Source organism: Eublepharis macularius, chromosome 19 (genome assembly GCF_028583425.1).
Source record: "Eublepharis macularius isolate TG4126 chromosome 19, MPM_Emac_v1.0, whole genome shotgun sequence".
Lineage (NCBI taxonomy): Eukaryota > Metazoa > Chordata > Lepidosauria > Squamata > Eublepharidae > Eublepharis > Eublepharis macularius.
In genome coordinates this window covers 12,362,844-12,383,807 of record NC_072808.1, presented here as the reverse complement: position 1 = coordinate 12,383,807, position 20,964 = coordinate 12,362,844, and the positions used below count along the sequence as shown (strand labels likewise).

The window sequence follows — 20,964 nt, the reverse complement described above, 5'->3', positions numbered from 1 at the left end:
TTTTATTCATTTTTAAGACAGAGGCTAGAAACTGCTTACTGGTGTAACACCCAACATTTGCTGGACTCATTCAGTTATATTTCAGTTTGATCAAGCTGGGTAGCCATGTTAGTCTGTCTGTAGCAGCAGAAAAGAGCAAGAGTCCAATAGCACCTATAAGACTAACAAAATTAGTGGTAGGGTAGGAGCATTCGTAGCCACAGCTCCCTTTTGTGAACCACAGCTCATAGCTCTGAAGAATATCCAGAGGAGTTAGCCGTGTCAGTCTGTAGTAGCAAAACAGTAAAGAGTCCGGTAGCACCTTTAAGACTAACCAACTTTATTGTAGCATAAGCTTTCGAGAGCCACAGCTCTCTTCGTCAGATGCATCTGCCGAAGAGAACTGTGGCTCTCGAAAGCTTGTGCTACAATAAAGTTGGTTAGCCCTGAAGAAGTGAGCTGTGGCTCACAAAAGCTCATCTCCTACCACTATTTCGGTTGAACAATTTACTGGGTGTAGAGAATATTTATCAGTCAATCATTTAAGTTCTACACTCAAGGAGGTCACAGCGGCATACACAGATCCTCCTCTGCATTGAGTTTGCATTTGGGAGATGGCCTTGGACATGCCAACCTTGCCCCAGTGTGTTTTGGTCTGAGAGCCAGCTCTGACTTTCCCCCCCTCCGCTAGAGGAAACAATGTAGAGTGGCTATGGGCAGCTTGCTCAGGGAGGCACTTGGGTTGTGAGGGGGTTTCAGTTTGGTTCTGTTGGGATTTCTCTGGGTTGAGCATGCATTTGGGAGTGTGCCTGGGCCGTGGCAGCCCCAATGGGAATCAGCTTTGGCTTTTTCCCCATAGGAGAGTGGCTGGGGACATCTTGTTCAGGGGCCATAGAATCGGACTCCAGGGTCCAATCTTCCTGAAACCTGGGAATTCTTTAGAAAACTGTCAGGACTAGATTCCCTTTAAATTTGGTGGACCTTGCTTGAAAAATGGTCCCCCTGCCCCTCCAGATAGGTTTCTGCATAGGAAATAATGGCCAAATAAATCTGGGATTCTCTCATCTTTCTGAAACAGATTACAGAATTTTACCTGATTACAGAATCTTACCTGGATTTCAGAGAAACCTGATTGTTTTTTATTTCCCTGAAATCTGGATCACCCAGATTTTGATGTGTGTGTGTGTGTGTGCACACCCCTACATACAGATACTGATCTGAATAAATCTATATTTAATCGAAGAGACAAATCGCCAGAGCTTGGAAATGCTCAACCTCCCCTCTAAGCCATGATCCTTCCATGAATTAGGCCACTAAAACATGATTTTTACAGAAATAAACACACTCTAGGCCAAACTAACCAATACTCAGAGCTTTTTTTCAGCAGGAACACAGTGGAACGGAGTTCCGGCACCTCTTGAAAATGGTCACATGGGCGGGTGGCCCCGACCCCTGATCTCCAGACAGAGGGGAGTTGAGATTGCCCTCCGCACTGCATCCCGGAGGACAATCTAAACGCCCCTCTGTCTGGAGATCAGGGGGCGGGGCCACCCACCATGTGACCATTTTTGCCGAGGGTGATTTAAACTTTTAAAAACTCCCCCCTTGTTCCAGCTCACCCAAAGTGACATCATTGTGCAGTCCTGAGTTCCACCACTGAGTTCCACCACCTCTTTTCCCAGAAAAAAAGCCCTGCCGACACCCCATCCTTAAGTCCAAGAACCAAAATAGCCACTGTTGAAAATCGTTTTGGTGGTGGGGAGGGGGGGTGGGTAAAAATACAAACTCTAAAATGGCACTGTATCCTCGGGGTGGACTCGTGGATGCAGTTATCATCTAGTTTGGCCTTGAGAGCTCCATTCATGGAACGCCAGTGCCACATGCAATGCCCTTAGGGATCAGGAGCTGGGACAGATCCTGATTCACCTGAGCCACTGCCAGTAAAAGTAAGGGCCAAGCAACAAGTGACGCCTGACACAGGTTGGACACTTGTCAGCTTCCCTCAAGTTTTGATGGGAAATGTAGGCGCCCTGGTTTTGCAGCTTGACTGCTGTCCAGTGTTGTCACTTGTACAACATTCTGCCAAGCTGCCAACATTGCCCATCAAAACTTGAGGGAAGCTGACAAGTGTCCTACCTGTGTCATTCATCACTTGTAGTTTGGCTCTGAGGTAACATCCAATTAAGAAATGAGCCCTGATTGGCTGATGCCCCTCCAGATTTGAAGAAGTGTCTCTGTTTCTAGGCCGTTTACCCCTCTATACCATTCCAGACTAGCCTTGACTAGCTATGCTACCTTGTAACCACTGCCAGCAGCCAGCTATGGAAGAGGAGAGCTCTTAACTCCATGCCATCTCCAACATGCCTAGAGTGAGCTCGCATGGATGGACTTTGGTAAGAGCAACCAGCTTTGGAACCAACTCAGAGAATATATTGTTGAAGGCTTTCACGGCCGGAGAACATTCGTTGTAGATTTTCTGGGCTGTATGGCCATGGTCTTGGCCCGTGGTCTTGGCCACCAAGACCGCGGCCATACAGCCCGGAAAATCTACAACAACTAACAACATAGGGCCAAGCTACAAGTGACGAATGACACTTGAACGGCAAGTGTATTTCTCCCTGTTCACTTGCAGTCCACTCAATCCACTTGCTGTTCAAGTGTCATTCGTCACTTGTAGCTTGGCCCTCAGAGAAAGTTCAGTCAATCAGCCAGCAAGTTGTATTTTAGCTAGTTAGAACCTAGTTAGATCAGCAAGCTGTTATTTGTTTTCTGCCTCGCCTAAATGCTTTCATGAGTGTTTTCTGCTAGCACATACTCCTATGTTCTTTCGCTAATAAACTCCTATAATATATCTTACCAGCCTGTGTCCAGCGTTGCTTGCTAAGGAGGTACACACATTCAGAAGAACCCAGGAAGCAGGGGTGCTTCAAAATAAATGACCAGAGCTCTTAGAGGCCCCTAGGGGTCCTGTCCGGTCAGGAGAACAGGCGGGGACGAGAGCCTCTGGGTTGATACAGGTGTATATGGGGGGGCTACTGAGAATATCTTTACTGTTCTGTAATGTTGCAGTAGCTGGCTTGAATCCTGCTTTTCAGATGGGTTTTAGCCCAGTGACGGAGCACATGCATTCTGAATGTCTCCCCAATTAATCTTAAGTATTTCCACTTACTGGAACTTGGGGGAGAGACTGTTTCTTACCTGAGATCCCAGGAGCCACACGGCCAACCCAATTCGCCTGTCTTGAGCTAGACAGGCCCATGGTATAATTTAGCATAAGGCAGCATCACCTGTTCATATGGGTAAGGAGGCCGGCAGGTTCCCAGATAACAGGACTTCATTATTGCAAGATGGAGGGATCTTGCCAGGACAAATACATGGTAGAGATCATCAAATCACATGCACAGCTAGTTCGGCTGCATCAGATGCCATGGGAGATTCACACTGCAATCCTAAGCAGAGTAACTCCAGTTTAAGTTCATTGGAATCAATGGGATTAAACTGGAGTAGTCCGGGAAGAATCTCTGTGGCTAGGAGCAGTGAACAAGGGTGAACCTGGCAGGAAAAGATGACAGAATACATCACAATGCCCGTCTCCCCTCACTTCAAGCCACCCATTCCCAAATCAGGAACACTTCTCTTACTTTTTCCTTCAGTTGCTGCAGCTGCCGACTGCGCAGGTCTCTCGAGCAGCTGCCCTGGACGGGGATGACAGCCGTGCACAGACATTTGCTGTCAGGGACCTGAGCGGAGGTATAGACCTGCCAACCTTCATTGGAGCTCTGGAAGAGGGTCTGCAAAGAGAAAGAGCACGCAGCATTCAGTAAAGGACTGTAATGTTTATTACAGTATTGGCATCTTGCCTTTCCTTGTAGTACCTTGAGGCAGCTTACAAGTCATGCTCGAAATGTGGCAATTCAAAACCAATAGTATGCCCCACCCCACACCTCCTTTCCCCAAATGATGCCCATAGTCGATTCCACTCTTTCTGCAAACGATGCAAAACCAAATTATTCTAAAAGGCTTTTTACTCAGATGGGAGGGCTGTATTGTAGGGAGGGGGTCTCAGATGCTTCGCTAATGAGTTAGAGACCACAGACTTCACCACTATGTTGCCTTACGTACTATCTGTTGCTTTAAATATGTGCTCCTGCGAGCTACCTGTGCTTCATGTTGTCTAATGTCGCCCTAGAATTGCTTATGTTCTGTTTCAGCATTTCTTCAGCTCTATATTGGATTCTTGCATATACTATGGGCCAAGCTACAAGTGATGAATGACACTTGAACGGCAAGTGTATTTCTCCCTGTTCACTTGCCCTCCACTCAATCCACTTGCCGTTCAAGTGTCATTCGTCACTTGTAGCTTGGCCCTATGTCTTTTAAACTTGTATCTATTTACCCTATGGCATTGTCTATGGAAATATCCTTGGCACTGTATGGAAATGACCTTGATACTGATTGTACTAATCTCACACTGCGTAATCTGCCTTGAGTCTCAGAGCCAAACTACAAGTGACGCCTGACACAGATTGGACACGTGTCAGCTTCCCTCAAGTTCTGATGGGAAATGTAGGCAGCTTGGCGGAATGTTGGACAAGTGACAGTTGAAAAGTCCATTGGACAGCAGTCAGAGAGCCAAGCTGCAAGACCAGGACACCTACATTTCCCAACTTGAGGAAAGCTGACAAGTGTCCAACCTGTGTCAGGCGTCACTTGTAGTTTGGCCCTTCGTGAGAAAGGCAGACTATAAATGACAGAAATAAAATAAATGGTTAAAAGGTCTGGTGAGTAAAATGGTTTTGCAGGGCCCCGTGAAGTCACTCAACTCATCTTCTCAGGGAGCCCATTCTGCAAAGCGGGAGGCACGAGGAACGGGCTGTTTGATGCCAGGCCACTTTAAGTAAGAGGCACCCTGTGGACTCTAGTTGGCATATGGCCAACATATTGCACGAGATGGTCCTTTGAGTACGTGAGTCCTAGGCCGTGAAAGGCTTTAAAGGTCATAATCAGGAGGACCACGAATTGGATTCAGAAACAATTGGGCAGACCACGTCGCTGTTTACTGTCATAGCTTCCACCCAAGACTCATCCGTCTCTCTCTTTTCACGACACTACAGGATTCTCTGTGGGAAGTCAAGGCAGCTAAATTGTTTTCAAATGGCTTTTAATTTGTCTCATTCACGCATCCACGATCTTCAGAGAGGAACGATTTATTTGGAATTCACTAGAAATGTCTGTTCAAAATCCAAGAAATGAGCTACTGAGATCTTTCCATCACCGTTAATAAAAGTTAAAGGATTTGCTTTTGACAAAAAAAGGACAGGTTTTTCTATAGCATCATCATTGGAATAAGCAGGCCCTCAAAGGGAAAAAAGTAATCTTCCCCTAACAGAGCGGTTTAAAGTTGCAACTGACCTAGGGTTGCCAGTCCCTCATTGGGGACAGGGGATATCCCCGTTCCCACCCTCCACCCCGCTTACCTGGCTGGAGGGGGAACGCTCCCTGGTGTCCCACCTTCCAGGGTGTGCTCCCTGGTGGCTCGAATTGGGCTGCTGTGAAACCCAACAGAGTACTTGTGCTCCGCAGCAGCTGAATTCAGGTCAAATCAGGCCCAAATCAGGCCATATTCAGCCACTGGGGAGCACAGGAGCGCTCCTAGAGTCTGCAGAGGCCCGATTTAGGCCAAATTCAGCCTACTGTGGTGTGCGGGAGTGCTCCCCAGGTGTCACATGGCCTGCATTATGACATCACTTCCCGGAAAGACAAGTGCCAGGTCTCCCACCTGGAGGGTGAGGGTATTTCGCAATCCTAAACTGACCTCAGGGTTATAGATGGACCTTTGGCATTTAAATGAGCCTTTAAAAACCGTCCTATACCAAATTTGGAGTTCCAGAAGGGGGATCCTATCAACCAATAAGACATTCAGACAAATATGATGAGCTGAGACTGTAACACCAACTGGCTAGTATTTGGTGCACCAGAAGTCAACAGGAGGGTGGGATGCTATTAATGATCTCTCTGATAAGGAGTTACTGCAATTATATTTCATCACAACCAGGTCTGTTGCCTGGTTTTTAAGAGGTCCTTCTGCAAGATTTCCAGGGTATAAGCTATTGGGGGGGGGGGGTCCACTGAAAGTTAGCTGTGACTTGATGGCTCTTTACACTCACACAGACACACACACTAATTGGTTTTGCTGTAGAGATAACTAAGAACGAAATTGTTTTATACAGTGCTCATTTCAAGGAGGAACGTGCAGGAACACAGTTCTGGCAGTTCCCCAAAGAGGTCACATGTCAGGTGGCCCCGCCCACCTGACTCTCGGCCATTTTGGGCCTGTTTCAGCCTGGATTGGGGCTGAAACAGCCCGGATCAGGCCTCTGATGGGTGGTGGATCACTCTCCCACAAAGCAGCAGCCCGATCCTGACCAATTTGGGCCCCTTTTCGGCCATTTTCAGCCCCTTTTTGCCATTTTGGACCCAATTTCATACCTGAATGGCCAGGATTGGGTCCAAAACAGCCAGAATAGGTGATGTCAGGGGGTGTGGCACACGCAGATCAGTTATGCCAATGACACACTTCTGGTGATGTCAGGGGGCGTGGTATATGCTAATGAGCTGTGCTAATGAGTTCCTCCAGCTCTTTTTCTACAAAATGACCCCTGGTTTTATATGTGTATGCGTACATGCATATACCGCCATTTATATAATATACATAAAATATAAAATGACACAATTTCATATACCCCTTTGCCCATAGTCTCCAGCCTTAAAAAAGGGCTTCACAAGCAAGATACATCTCTGAATGTCACTGCTTGCGGAGTTTCCTTGATGGAGAAGCCGAGGAGCTTCAAGATGCCAGAATTTCACACAACAGCCTGGGAAAAGATGGGCCGTTTGCTTCATTTCCTGTCTGCCAGGCTGGCACCCGCCCACCTCACACATGGCATCTCTGTAAATATTTGTTGGTGGGCTAAACAAAAGTCCAATTACCTGCTGTTGCCATTTCATGCACGCACACCAGGGAGGAAGAGGTGGTAGGATGCAGGGAAATCTGGGAGATGATTAAAACACCACGTAAACATGGTAGAAATGAAATCCTACCCTCAAGTCATAGTTGACTTATGGCAACCCCAGGTGGAGTTTTCATGGCAAGAAACTCACAGAAGTGGTTTGCCTCTGCAACCCTGGAATTCACTGGAGGTCTCCCATCCAATTACTAACCAAGGCTGACCCTGCTTAGCTTCTGAGATCTGACGAGATCAGGCTCACCCGGGCTAAACATGATAGACAGACACCCAAACCAAGAAATGTCCAGTGAGAATGGTAAGGAGGAGGAAGCCATTGGTCTCAGTGCTACCTGCTCACGGATATTCCCTGTTTGCACAAATGCTCCCCAGCTCTGGACTGTCTTGGGGTTATAGGCTAAGAGAGTCCACCCTGCCACAGCGGCTTCCCACTAAGTCGGTGCCTCCTGTTCCGCGCGCCCCCTGTCAGTAACGAGCTGGTTGACGTCAGTCCCAACAAGGCCGCCCCCGTTTCCCAGTCTCTGCAAATGGAGGGAACGTGTTTCTAAAACTCACTTGACTCCTAACTAAAAATGGAGCCGTGACTGCTATTTTTAGCTCGCGCCTGCCCTGGGCCAAACACAGGCATGTAATGAATTGTGGCGTGACCTATTCTGTCCTCTTGTGTTATGTTGCGAAGCTTCATCATCCAGTTGGCTGTCTTCTCCCCACCCCCCATTTAGAGTTCTTAAAGAGGCATCTGCTAAGAAACTGGGAAGGGGGGGGGGTGCAGAAAGGAAGGGAAAAAATCCAGAGAACAAAAATCCAGAGAAATAGCCATCGAAATATCCACTGCTCTCTCCCTCTATCATGCAAGAAATTTGAGAGAAAGCCTCTTGGGAAACGAAGCTGAAGGAACAAGGCCTTTGCAGGGGGAGGGGTACGGGGCGGGCAGAGGATGCAAACTAGGTCAGACCCTTGTTAGCCTGCTGAATGTTCTCTCCTTCTGGAGTCAGCCCACCCATAATTTACACAGACAGGATCAGTAATCAACAGTGAGTGATACCACCCTGCCATTCAGTCACAGTCGTCCCAAAACGACTTGCTGACTCCAGCGCTATTCAGGTTTTAGCAAACGCTGGCTGAAGAGGTCATACCCAGGGATTTAGGAAACCGTGCGCTCGCCATGCGACAGCAGAGTATGATGTTACAAGTGTACGATTTGTGCTCCTACTAGGGTTGTCAGCTCGTGTTTGGGAAACACCAGGAGATTTGGGGGCGGGGCCTGAAGAGGGAGGGTTTGGGGAGGGGAGCTAGTTTGATGTATTGGTTAGGAGAGGTAGGACTCTAATCTGGAGAACCAAGTTTGATTCCCCACTTTTCCGCTTGAAGCCAGCTGGGTGACCTTGGGTCAGTCACAGCTCTCTCAGCGCTCTCTCAGCTCTCCTAGCCCCACCCACCTCATAGGGTGATTGTTGTGGGGATAATAATAACATACTTTGTAAACTGCTCTAAGTGGGCATTAAGTTGTCCTGAAGGGCAGTATATAAATCAAATATTATTATTATTACTGAGGGCCAAGCTACACATGACGAATGACACTTGAAGGGCAAGTGTATTTCTCCCTGTTCACTTGCCCTCTACTCAATCCACTTGCCATTCAAGTGTCATTCATCATGTGTAGCTTGGCCCTCAGAAGGGGAAAATGCCATAGAGTCCACCTTCCAAAGTAGCCATTTTCTCAAGGGGAACTGCTACCTGTCAGCTGGAAATCAGTTGTAATTCTTGGACAACATCAATTTCCACTTGGAGTCTTGAAACCCTAGCTCTTACACATGTCGTTTCAAAACCAAACCAAACCAAAACCAAGCTTCTAGCACTCATGATCATGAAAATACATCTGGAAATACATCAGGAAAGAATATATACTAAATGCACTGAAAGGTGGATGAACATGGCTTTCCATACATTTTTAGTAAAAATTGCAAAAGCCTTGAGGGCCCAGGGGTGGCCACTTCTGGCACAAGAAAAAGCAGTTCGTTTTGAAAAGCTCATAGCCATTGCTGATCCAGGCTCCATCTCAGAGGAGGTCAGCCTCCTTGCTCTGGGTCAGCCCAGGCGGGGCTCTCCAGTTTGGGCTGCAGTTGGGAGAGACTTAAGTATGGATGACGGAGCTGCTCCCCTTTAAGGATTTCCCACGCAAAGACTGTTAGTTAGCAGCAGGCTAATTAACAGTGCAATCCTAGGCAGATCTTCTTAGAATCCTACTCTGCTTAATGAGAATTACACCAAGGAAAGTGTTCTTAGGTTTGTACTGTTATACGTGTAAACATCCAGTGAAGCAGTTTTGCATTCTGTCTATAAATGATGAATTTTACATTGGTAAAACAGTAAAATGCATTTCGGCTTGATAGCAAACTAATAGTGCAATCTTAAGCAGAGTTACTCTAGTCTCAGGGCCAAGCTACAAGTGACGAATAACACTTGAACAGCAAGTGTATTTCTCTCTGTTCACTTGCCCTCCACTCAATCCACTTGCCGTTCAAGTGTCGTTCGTCACTTGTAGCTTGGCCCTGAGACCATTGAAGTCTAAGCCCATTGACTTCAATGGGCTTAGACTGGAGTAACTCTGGGATTGCACTGTAGGTATTGCATATCTTTCCATTTCCCCTTCCAGATTTCCAGTTTCTTTGGGGGGGGGGACCTGAAAAAATCCAGTTGTTTTCCAAACCCTCAAAATTTCATGAAATTTTACTCCTCTATTAGAGATGGGCACGAACCAAAATACAAACCAAAATTAAGCATGAACCACGCCGGTTCGTGGTTTGCAAACTGCGGTTCATCAGATCCCATTTCTGATGAACCGCCATGAACTTTAGACTGGTTTGTTTGGTTCGTGACTGCAGACAGCCTGGTGCCAATCAATCAGTTTCCTAGGCAACAGGAGATGGCCTTCCTGAAGACCTTCTGCTGACCTGGAAGTGATCTTCTACTGGCCCGGAAATGATGATTTTCTGACCCAGATGTGACGTTTTCACGAACCAAATGAACTGGTACGCGAACCAGGGGCAGGTTTGTGAAAGTTTGTGATTCGTGGTTCATGAAATTTGACGAGCCACGAACCGCATGGTTCATTTTTTTCCCGGTTCATGCCCATCTCTATTCTCTAGTTGTGTCTACGCCCTGACCTGGATAGCCCAGGTGAGCCTGATCTCGACTGATCTCAGAAGCTAAGCACAGTCGGCCTTGGTTAGTAACTGGATGGGAGACCTCCAATGAAGACCAGGGTTGCAGAGGAGGGCAATGGCAAACCACCTCTGATAGTCTCTTGCCATGAAAACCCTGACAGGGGTTGCCATAAGTTAGCTAAGACTTGAGGGCACTCTCCTCCACCATCAGCTGTGTGCAGAAAGTGCCATCTGATACAGATGTGCATTCCATTGGATTGACTGTGTCTACTCTGCACTTGGATGCCCAACCAATTTTACACCCATAGTTTCTGAACCAACAAAGGAGTGGTATGGGGAAAACCTCTTCTGCATATGGACCTCCTTAGTTGCTAGGAGGCATAAAAGGGTTGTGGGAAGACAAATGTCGATCTAGCCCATTTGCTCTCCTCATTGTACCTTTTTAATTCATAGGGCACATCTTTTATGCTCAGGAATGGGCATATTTAATTTACAGCTTTAAAGAGGGTTGTAACCCAAGAAAAACCCGGTCACAATAAACAGGCTGTTAACGTTTTTATACGGGTCCACGCTTATAATACTGAACATAAAACATCTGACTAGAGCTAGACAGTGATTTTTAAAAGCCAGCCAAACAATGCAATCCTTCTGATTACAGCAAAAGTTATTCCAGCTGTAATAAATATTTCATGCCTAACTGTAAAAAAAGAAATGCACTTTGAGTTATGAAATGCATATATTTGTCCATTAAAAAATTTGTTTACTGGTGGGGAAAATGAGAATAGCTGTTAATGTATTGTTTGCTGTAGGGTATTTTTTAGTAGTTTGAGTGAATAACAGGCCTACATGGTAATGGGGTTTGCAAAGTAAGTCCCCCTCCTTTTTTTTGTCCACCTGCACATCCATATTTGTGAGGATAAAAGCAAATCTAAAGCACTGAAGTGAGAACAAAGTTGCAATATTTAACATCTACCCACTCACACAAGAAGTTAAATAGGCAGAGAGTGTTTTGCATTCTGGGGGTTTCTTTTGCACCCGCTCTGCGACAGACACAGCTGCATCATGTGATGTTATGCTGACAAATGCTTACATTTGGGGTGCCTTGTTGCATTCGCTTGCATAGAACAAGACGGTAGAAAAAAGGAGCCCTGCTTTCCACTGTTCCCACTGCCTGAAACTGGACCACAGCCAGAGTAGGGCAGGCCTGCTAGTACACCAGGCCACCTAGAAGAAGAACAGATACACTGAAGAACCCCCCTGAAAACAGTTGCTTTAATTTGCAATGTTGCTTTAATTTCTAATGTAATTTGGAGGCAGGGGACACAGAGCCCTCTTTATGGGGGGCAAACATGCATTCTTTGCCCTTTTTATGGAAGGCAAACATTCAGGGATGGTAGTACACTACACAAAGGGACTCTAGTGCCTACATCGCAGGGTTGTTGAAGGGAACAGAGCAGGGCTTTTTTTCAGCTGGAACATGGTGGAAGGGAGTTTCAGCACCACTTGAAAATGGTCACATGGCCGGTGGCCCCGCCCCCTGATCTCCAGACAGAGGGGAGTTTAGATTGCCCTCTGCCATGTGACCAGTTTCACCAAGGGCGATTTAAACTTTAAAAAACTCCCCCCTTGTTCCAGCTGACCCAAAGTGACATCATTGAGTTCCACCACTGAGGGCCAAGCTACACATGACGAATGACACTTGAACAGCAAGTGCATTCCTCCCTGTTCACTTGCCCTCCACTCAATCCACTTGCCGTTCAAGTGTCATTCGTCATGTGTAGCTTGGCCCTGAGTTCCACCACCTTTTTCCCTAGAAAAAAAGCCCTGGAACAGAGCATGCACTTCCTAACCTCAGCTCCCCAGGGGGTAATGTATGGGGGGGGGGTCTTACTTGGGTGCTGGAGCAGGGAAAGCGGTGACAATGATATTATGCCAGCATGACGGTATTTGGAAAACAGAACGTACTCCTTGCAATTCCTCGATAGTAACGACTGCAGCTCTTCCCTCTCTGCAAAAAAAAAAAAACCCTTTCCACAAAACAAGCCCGTCTTATAAAAACGCCCGTTAGGGACATTTATTTCACGTATGCTAATGTGGATTTCACCACAGGAGCACGGTGGCTCTGCAGAAGAGACGTTTGTCAAAGACTGGCAGTACGTTCCCGCTGTTCTCTCAGGCACGTCTGTGAAGGCAGGAAATATTGTTTTGTTGTGAATTAAACTAAAGCTCCTCTCTCCGTGCCCTCTTCTTCCTTTTGATACCAGGAGATGTTGAGATGCTATGATGCAGCATCTGTTCCCTATTTGCAAACCTGGAGCCTACAGATTAGTATGGATGGAGCAGGGAAATATTCAGTTTTACTAAGAAGAAATCAACAAGTTCATATTAGCGATAGGCAAAAGAGTCTGAAAACTGTTCCTGTTTTTGGAAAGCATCCTTGTCCAAAGCTCAAAAATGCTCAAAGAGCTTGGGTGCGTGCACACACACAGACCTGCCCCTTGCCTCACTAGATCCTCTAATTTCTCCACGAATCTTGCATTTCCAAGAAAGGGGGGAACGACCTACTGCAGAGGGTCTCTCTTTAGCTAGAGGATAGGTTCCAACCGAAATTAGACTGAGATTTCTCCAGTGCTGTAAGCCCGATACACAGCAGGTCAACCCACCATTGCTTTCTAAGGTTTGAAAATATTACAGGATATCTGATCATGGCTCTCCAATGTAATCATGGCTCTCCAAAGTAATTGTAAATTACTTTCCTCAATATTCCCAAGTCCTGACCTGGATGGCCCAGGCTGCCCAAGCTCATCCGATCTTGGAAGCTAAGCAGGGACAGACCGGCCCTGGTTAATACCTGGATGGTAGACCAAGAAGGAAGTACAAGGTTCCTAGGCAGTGGCAGGCAATGGCAAACCACCTCTGAACATCTCCTGTCTTGAAAGCCCTACAGTAGTGGTTAAGAGTGGCAGGACTCTAATCTGGAGAGCCAGGTTTGATTCCCCACTTCTCCACTTGAAGCCAACTCGGTGACCTTGGACTAGTCACGGCTTTCTGGAGCTGTTGTTGTTGTTATAAGTCGGCTGTGACTGCACATCCACCACCAATATTCCAAAGCATGATTTTGTGCCAAAGTAGATGGGATTGCATTTGTTATAATCTCCCGAACTCAACTGAAAGGCTAAAAAAACCCCTACACTTCCCATCAATTCTAGCAAACTCAACTGAAAGTCTGAAAAACAAAAAAAAAACCCCTATGCTTCCCATCAGTTTTAGCAATCCAGAAAGTTCTGCATTTGAAACAGCAGCAGCTACGTACTTGATGCCTTTACAGTGCCAACAGGTCTTATGCAGATATTTCTTACCTGCCAACCTGCCTGGGCAGAAACTTTTTCCATCCAGAGCTATTGCCATCTGCCTGTCCTTGCCACCCGGTGGATGGCAAGTAGATTTGTCATTTAGTAACTTGTGTTTAAATATTTTGGGGGAATTTGATAATTTTCTATTTTTTAAAAAAAAAATATTGTAAGCCCCTCTTGAGTCTGCATTGTGTGGAAAATGAGGATTAAAAATGCACAAATAAATAAATTCATTTCATTATAATTACAGGTCAGGGTGCACATTGTGAGGAAATTCTGTGAATGAATCTTTGAACAAAGAAAAGAAAGGAAAAGAAAAGAAAGCAGGCAGGAGGGAGGGAGATTGAAACAAGAAAGGTCAGTTCTTTCCCCCATGGCATTTTCCTGGTAGAAATTCTTTGTTTCCTTGTTTTTAGAAAGGGGGGAATGGATACAATACAGTAGCCTGTTTTTTTGGGGTGGGGGGATGCCTACCAGGACTAGTAGTGTGTGTGCGTGGGGGGGGGGGGGGCTTCTATTGGGAAAATTGCAGGGAAAAATGATGAGATCACTTTCTCCAGTGCTATAGCCCTGATCAACCTATCATTGCTTTTTAAGGTTTGAAAATATTACAGGATATCTGATCATGGCTCTCCAACGTAAATACTGTCATAGTAACTCCTTATTATGCCCTGACCTGGATAGCCCAGGTGAGCCTGATCTCATCAGATCTCAGAAACTAAGCAGGGTCAGCCTTGGTTAATAATTGGATGGGAGACCTCAAATTAAGTCCAGGATTGCAGAGGCAGGCAACGGCAAACCACTTCTCTTAGTGTCTTAGAGCCAAGCTACAAGTGATGAATTACACTTGGAGCGCAAGTGAATAGCAAGTGAGCAGGGAGGAATACACGTGAGTCTGTCCACTTGCCAGGCAAGTGTCATTCGTCACTTGTAGCTTGGCTCTTAGTCTCTATGTCTCCAGGGGTCGCCATAAGTCAGCTATGATTTGAGGGCACGCTCCACCACCATCAACTCCTTATTATATGGTCAATGGACTCTGTTCAGGAAAACAAAGCAAACACTGAAACAAACAATTTACAGTACAGGTATACGTTTAACAAGATTCTTTCCCTCCATGATCTATTCTGAACGGCTGCTTTCCAAAACCACTCTTTCAGTTATATATTCATTACTTTACGTAATATGCACATTTACAGTTTGTAATTGGTATTACAGGAGGGAAGGTGGCATGGTATAGCCTGATTTCATCAGGTTTCAGAAGCTAAGCAGAGACCATACTTGGATGGGCGACCACCAAGGAAAACTCTGCAGAGGAAAGCAACGGCAAACCATCCCTGCTTCTCACTTGCCTTGACAGCCCCTTGCTGAGTTTGCCATAAGTCAATTGCAACTTAATGGAACATACAAACACAACTGAGGTCACCGTTAAAACCAGAACAAGAAATACCAGGCCCAGAACCCTCTACCATATTCTCCCTACTCTCTATCTTCCTTTCTCTCACTTACCCTTCCAATTATTTCCTGGGAAATGTTGTTTCTTTTTGCCTCTCTGTTTAAGTTTGGGAAGCAAAGGATGTCTCAGGGACTCCTTAATACTCAAAAGAATCTCCTGAGATTCTGAATACCGAGCCAGATATTGACTGTTGTGATTAGGGGTTCAATTCCAGTTTGGATTCAAAGCTACCAAGAGTTTTTTTTTTTTTTAAAAAATGTATTCAGTTATAGTTATCTGAGAAACAAAAAGTCTCTCTGAGGGCCAAGCTACAAGTGACGAATGATGGGATAGGAACTATAGACTTTACTGCTGGGTACCATCTATTGCTGTAAGTATACTCATACTAGGTATTTTCTATGTTGTTTATGCCAGTCTGAGGGCCAAACTACAAGTGATGAATGACACTTGAACGGCAAGTGTATTTCTCCCTGTTCACTTGCCCTCCACTCAATCCACTTGCCGTTCAAGTGTCATTCGTCATGTGTAGCTTGGCCCTGTGTCAATTTCTGAGTTCAGATTCAATTTGACTGTACTTTGGCAGGCTCCCAGATTGCATTCCTGGATCAAATACCTGGAGATGTTCTACGTTGTGTAACATTTCTCAGCATCGTCCTCTGAGTGTTGCTTGTTTATAATCCATATAAATCAATAGCATTACTAATTTAGACTCAGATCTTTAAAAACGATAAGCAGCAGCCTGAACCATCAAGAATTAAAAATATGCCTGATTCTGAATAGACTTTTCTCACTTCTGCTTTCCCCCCGACCCCACATAAGCTTTTTCAGATACACTTTTTCAAGTGTGTTCCCACTGGCATAAGGACTAGAAACTTGGAAAATTATGGAAGGTGAACTTCAGAGAACAGAATGATGGTAGATTATGCAGCACATTGGCATGTACATTTTAAACATGAGACCTCATTCTCTGTGGTATGTGGGAGGTCAGCAGCTCCCCAAGCGCATGCTTCAAGTAATTGCTGAGGATGCTCATAATCTGATAATGTGTGACAGACTTTTTGCCTGTTTGTCATGAAGACGAAAGTTCTCTTTGACTCCCAGCCATGCAGAGATTTTGCAAGAACAGAAGTGGATTCTCAGTTCACCAGGGATCAGCTGTGAGTTGGCTTCTGACCTCCCCTCCAAAAAAGTTTCCCCTGTGCCCCTGCAATTCTGGGAGGGAGCAAGAAGCTTGTATGATGAGGAGATCAGGAACTGATCCCTTCTGGCCTCCCTTTTCTAGTCTTTTCACACAAAAATTTGGACAGAGGAGAACAAAAGCGATGGCTTCTGATCTGATTTCCCCACGCCAGGCTTCATCCTGCCTCCCAGTCTTGCAGGGACACAGCAAGAAGCTCAGGGGAAGGCAATAAGGAGATCACACTGTGATGACTTCACCCCTCCCACTTTCTCCCCCAAAATTCCCTTACTGGGATTTGCTAGAGAAAGGTGATTAGAAGTTGAACTCCAATCAGCTGGGAGCAGGTTTGTCCCCCCTGCCCCTCCCCTGCACTCCCACAAGTCTGCAACACAGTGACATTTGAGCTCGCTCCTAAAGATCCCTCCCATCCGAGAAAAAATTGCTGCGTTCCAGCTGAAGTTGGAGATCAGAAACCCATGGAGTTTCTAATCTGAATCTTCAGTGTATCGCAGCCAGTGAAGTTTCCGTTTGTTGAGAGGGAAGGGTAATAAGCCAAGTCCCAAGTGATCCTCAGTCAGCTGGAAGTTGACTTCTGAGCCCCACCAGGAAAACAAATCACTGAATCCCTGACAGGCTAGGACACAGCAGAGCTGAAGAAAAGAAGCCAGAGATGGAGGCTAACAGAAGCGGCCGCCCAGATGATTCCCCCGAGAGGCAGTTTCTGAGCCCTCCCCTTGCAGGAGTCATCACTGCATGCTCAGGCTGAGGTTCAGCAAAGCTGGATATCAGAAGCCCATTTGGGGGCTTCTCCAACTTTGCTCCAGAGGAGTTCGCCGTGTTAGGGCCAAGCTACAAGTGACGAATGACACTTGAACGGCAAGTGTATTTCTCCCTGTTCACTTGCCCTCCACTCAATCCACTTGCCGTTCAAGTGTCATTCGTCACTTGTAGCTTGGCCCTTAGTCTGCAGTAGCAAAATAGCAAAGGGTCCAGTAGCACCAACTAACCAACTTTATTGTAGCATAAGCTTTTGAGAACCATAGCTCTCTTCATCAGACACATGCATCTGACAAAGAGAGCTGTGGCTCTTGAAAGCCTACGCTATAATAAAGTTGGTTAGTCGGTGCTACTAGACTCTTTGTTATTTTCCAACTTTGCTGGATCTCAAGCTTCCTGGAATCGGCTGGGAGTCGGCTTCTGAATATGATCCCCCCACCCCCAACACCACCAGCTGGAGATCAGGAGCTGATTCCCAGCCAGTTTTTGAAGCACTGGCCGCCCTCAAACACATTCAATAATTGTTCCACTAGTTTGGCATGAGCCAAATCCATCCAGGATCAGCTGAAGGTCTGATTGCCTGCATGTAACAGAGTCTGTTTGGCTGCAGAACACATTCCCTGGGAAGGTCACAGTATCCCTGCCAGTTTCGGGCAACATGCATCTTGAACAACAGAACACTGAAGAAACAGCAACCAGCTAATTCTGTTTTGCACAAGGGGCACTGACCTGTGAAATACATACAACTCTGCTTCAGCAAGGTAGGTTCCCAAATGTGCATTTATCATTGGATGACTATAAATGACTCACCAACTATAAAACCACAGACAGACCTTCCTTATCAGCAAATGTCACTAACCCAATATTCTACAATGGAGTCAGACCACACATTCAACTGCCAGTTACTGCCACCTTGAGAACATCTGCAAAAGAATAAGGTCTTGGAATCCTAAAGTCTGCGCTACTATCTCAGAACTCTTCCACCTTGATGTTCAATAGGGTTGCCAGCTCCAAGTTGGGAAATTCCTGGAGATCTGAGGGTTAAAACCTGGAGAAACCTGGAGAAAGTGGGGTTTGGGGAGGGAAAGGACCTTGGCATGGCATAATTCCATAGAATTCACCCCCCACCCCCAAAGTAGCCATTTTCTCCAGGTGAACTGATCTCTGTGGCCTGGAGACCAGTTGTAATTCCGGGAGATCTCCAGCCACTACCTGGAGGCTGTCAACCCTAACGCTCAAGCATGTATCTCCCAGGCCCTAGAGATCTAAAATTATAAGGAAAACTAGAAATGTTCCGGTAAACAACCAGTAACACATCCCTTCTCATCAAACCTAAATTTACTGTTTTAACTTCATAAGGTGCATCATTTAGAACTTATACAAAATTGTTCTATGTGGGATATTTATGAAAGTTAAAAATATTAATGCCTTAGTTTTACTAAAGCTTGTATAAACCAAATTGTTGAGAGTCAGTTGCAAATTTCTGCTCCCTTTGCTACCTCAGCACACGTATCTTAGTTTTTGTCACCTGAAGAACAAAAAACAAAAAAACCTGAAATTAGCTGATAGAACAAAAATGGTTTTGTACAATCATAAAAAGACTAGTGGTCTATTTAAATAGCTGAAAACACTGAACTTTCTATAATGTATCACAATCATACACATTATCGCATATTAGCTGTGGATAAAATTAGTCACATGCTTCAAAGAATAACCTTTTAAAATGTGCTGTATATGTCTGCATTATACAGTGAAATCCATCTCCTGGAAAATAGAACTGTACAGTACACTTAGGAATTATTTTCCACCCTTTGAAGCTGCCATTTTCTCCAGGGGAACTGATCTCCGTTGTCTGGAGACCTCTTGTAATTCCAGGAAATCTCCAGGCCCTACCTGGAATGTGGCCAACTTACCCGTGACATACCTGGAAAGAAATTAGCAGTCCCCTCAGCTGAGCTCTAGGCCTTCTCTCTGGCTGAAGGCCAGACTGACTAAGGGATGAGACTCTTACTGTTATTATTACAGGAAAAACTTTACTAACTCTGTGACTTTTGGCTTTCCGGGCCCTAAATTCTATTTCCCCCCCAATAGATTGTGAGATAAGTTTATAAATCAACAGACCAACTTTCAACCTGAAGTACCCAAATACAAAAAAATAAAGTAGCTACACAACAGAGTACTAATAGTTTCAGTATTAATCTTTTGTCTAATACCAACATTTACAAATTTCAGAATCCAACGTTTATAGGAGATAAAATAAACTTTTAACAGAAATAAAACATGTTAAAGAAAAAAAAGGACTTGAGCTACAATAAAAAAACTTAAGACTAATATAAGAAGCAACCTCAGAAATTGGATAGACCAAAACAAAGAGATATGCACCCTCACTGAGGACAATATACTATGCATATCATACATATTTAAATATGTATAGTTAGTTTTTCTGAATCAGTAATAATAAAGTGCTCTAGTGCTATAAATAAACTGGTACTGTCCCTGGATATTCCACAGGTTCAAAAACCCAACGCTACCACAATAAATATAATAAATACATTAACTTCTATAAATACAATGATAACAATAAATACAATCCAATGAATACATTAAATCTTGGCCACAAAAGGTGTGCATGTATATTCTTAATGTGTTTCTCATTGTTTACAGGTACATTGGATCTGGGCAATCGCCGCGATCCTATAACTCCTGGAGTAAGTATATTATTGTAGCAACGTTCCTTATAGTTCAAGAGTTCTCTCAGGGCCAAGCTACACATGACAAATGACACTTGAACGGCAAGTGTATTTCTCCCTGTTCACTTGCCCTCCACTCAATCCACTTGCCGTTCAAGTGTCATTCGTCATGTGTAGCTTGGCCCTTAGGTAATCACAGGTTTGTGCACTCTGACGCCCTGACCTGGATAGCCAAGGTGAGCCTGATCTCGTTGGAGCTCAGAAGCTAAGCAGGTTCTGCCTTGGTTAGTAATTGGAAGGGAGACTTCCAACGAAGACCAGGGTTGCAGAGGCAGGCAATGGCAAACCACCTCTGATAGTCTCTTGCAATGAAAATCCCAACAGGGGTTGCCATAAGTCAGCTATGACTTGAGGGCACCACACACACATACTGTGGGGCACTGTCCATCAGTTTGACATGCCCAACGAGCTGCTAGCCGAAGTAACTCATTTCATATGTCTTTATCAAGGGCAGCTGACTAGGCACAAAGTTTATCCAAGTATACAAATCATCAGACGTGAACACTAGCTCATTGCCTATTGATGGCCCAGCAAGCAAAGCATATGGTCTATTCTACTTCACCACAACTATCACAATGAGTATTATTTCTTCTTTAACACTCATCAGCAAATCTTGAAGGGCGGGGGGGGCAGGAGTCTTACCTAGCTACGTATTACTGATTTCCTGCTAGTGTGAAAGAACAAGAAACTCCCCCCTACCCCCGTGAATAGGTATAACTTTTGCAAGTAATTCCATTGACAGTCCAGGTTTTTGAAAGAAATTTCTGCATGGAAGAAGATACAACAGATAGCAGCCCCGTCGACCCTCATTGCCTGTTTCACAAAAAAGCAACAGATTGCTTCTGATCATTTTAGCTCAGCGCTGAGACACAGGAACACAAATCCTTTCAAAAGCAAATTCCGTCTGCTAGCAAAAAACACAGCTGCTTTCAAAAGGTGCGCAGCCCTTCATTTCCCTCGTGGCGGTCTTTTATGCTTTTGTAGGGATAGGTAACAATTTCATAAGCTCAAATCTTTTTTTTTTCTGGCACATAAACTGCACGTGGCCCGGGGGCAACCAGTCAGAAGCGAAGAAAAGACTTGAAATCAAAAGTCCAGATTGGCCCCTTTTAAAATTTGAACATTAAACGCAGTGATAGGGCGCCCCTCTCATCACAGGCTGTACAGGCTTCAAATACAAGCGAGTCAAGGCAGAACAGCACACTAGAAGGCAAACATAGGGTTCCCAGCTCTATGGTTTCCTTCCAACATTAAAATGGAGGAGGGTTTGCAAGAAAGCA

General features: G+C 45.2%; 1 protein-coding gene across 5 annotated transcripts in view; it reads right to left on the bottom strand.

The window, feature by feature from the left end:
- The window catches only part of OLFM2 (olfactomedin 2), a 227,038-nt gene that overhangs the window by 121,433 nt on the left and 84,641 nt on the right, over nt 1–20,964 (bottom strand). For 2 of the 5 annotated variants that reach the window (XM_055003585.1, XM_055003582.1), the window contains exon 2: nt 3,621–3,770. In XM_055003585.1, coding sequence (XP_054859560.1) covers nt 3,621–3,770 — 150 coding nt within the window. The remainder of the gene's footprint in view (nt 1–3,620; nt 3,771–20,964) is intronic. The other 3 variants (XM_055003583.1, XM_055003586.1, XM_055003584.1) reach the window with 2 other exon arrangements.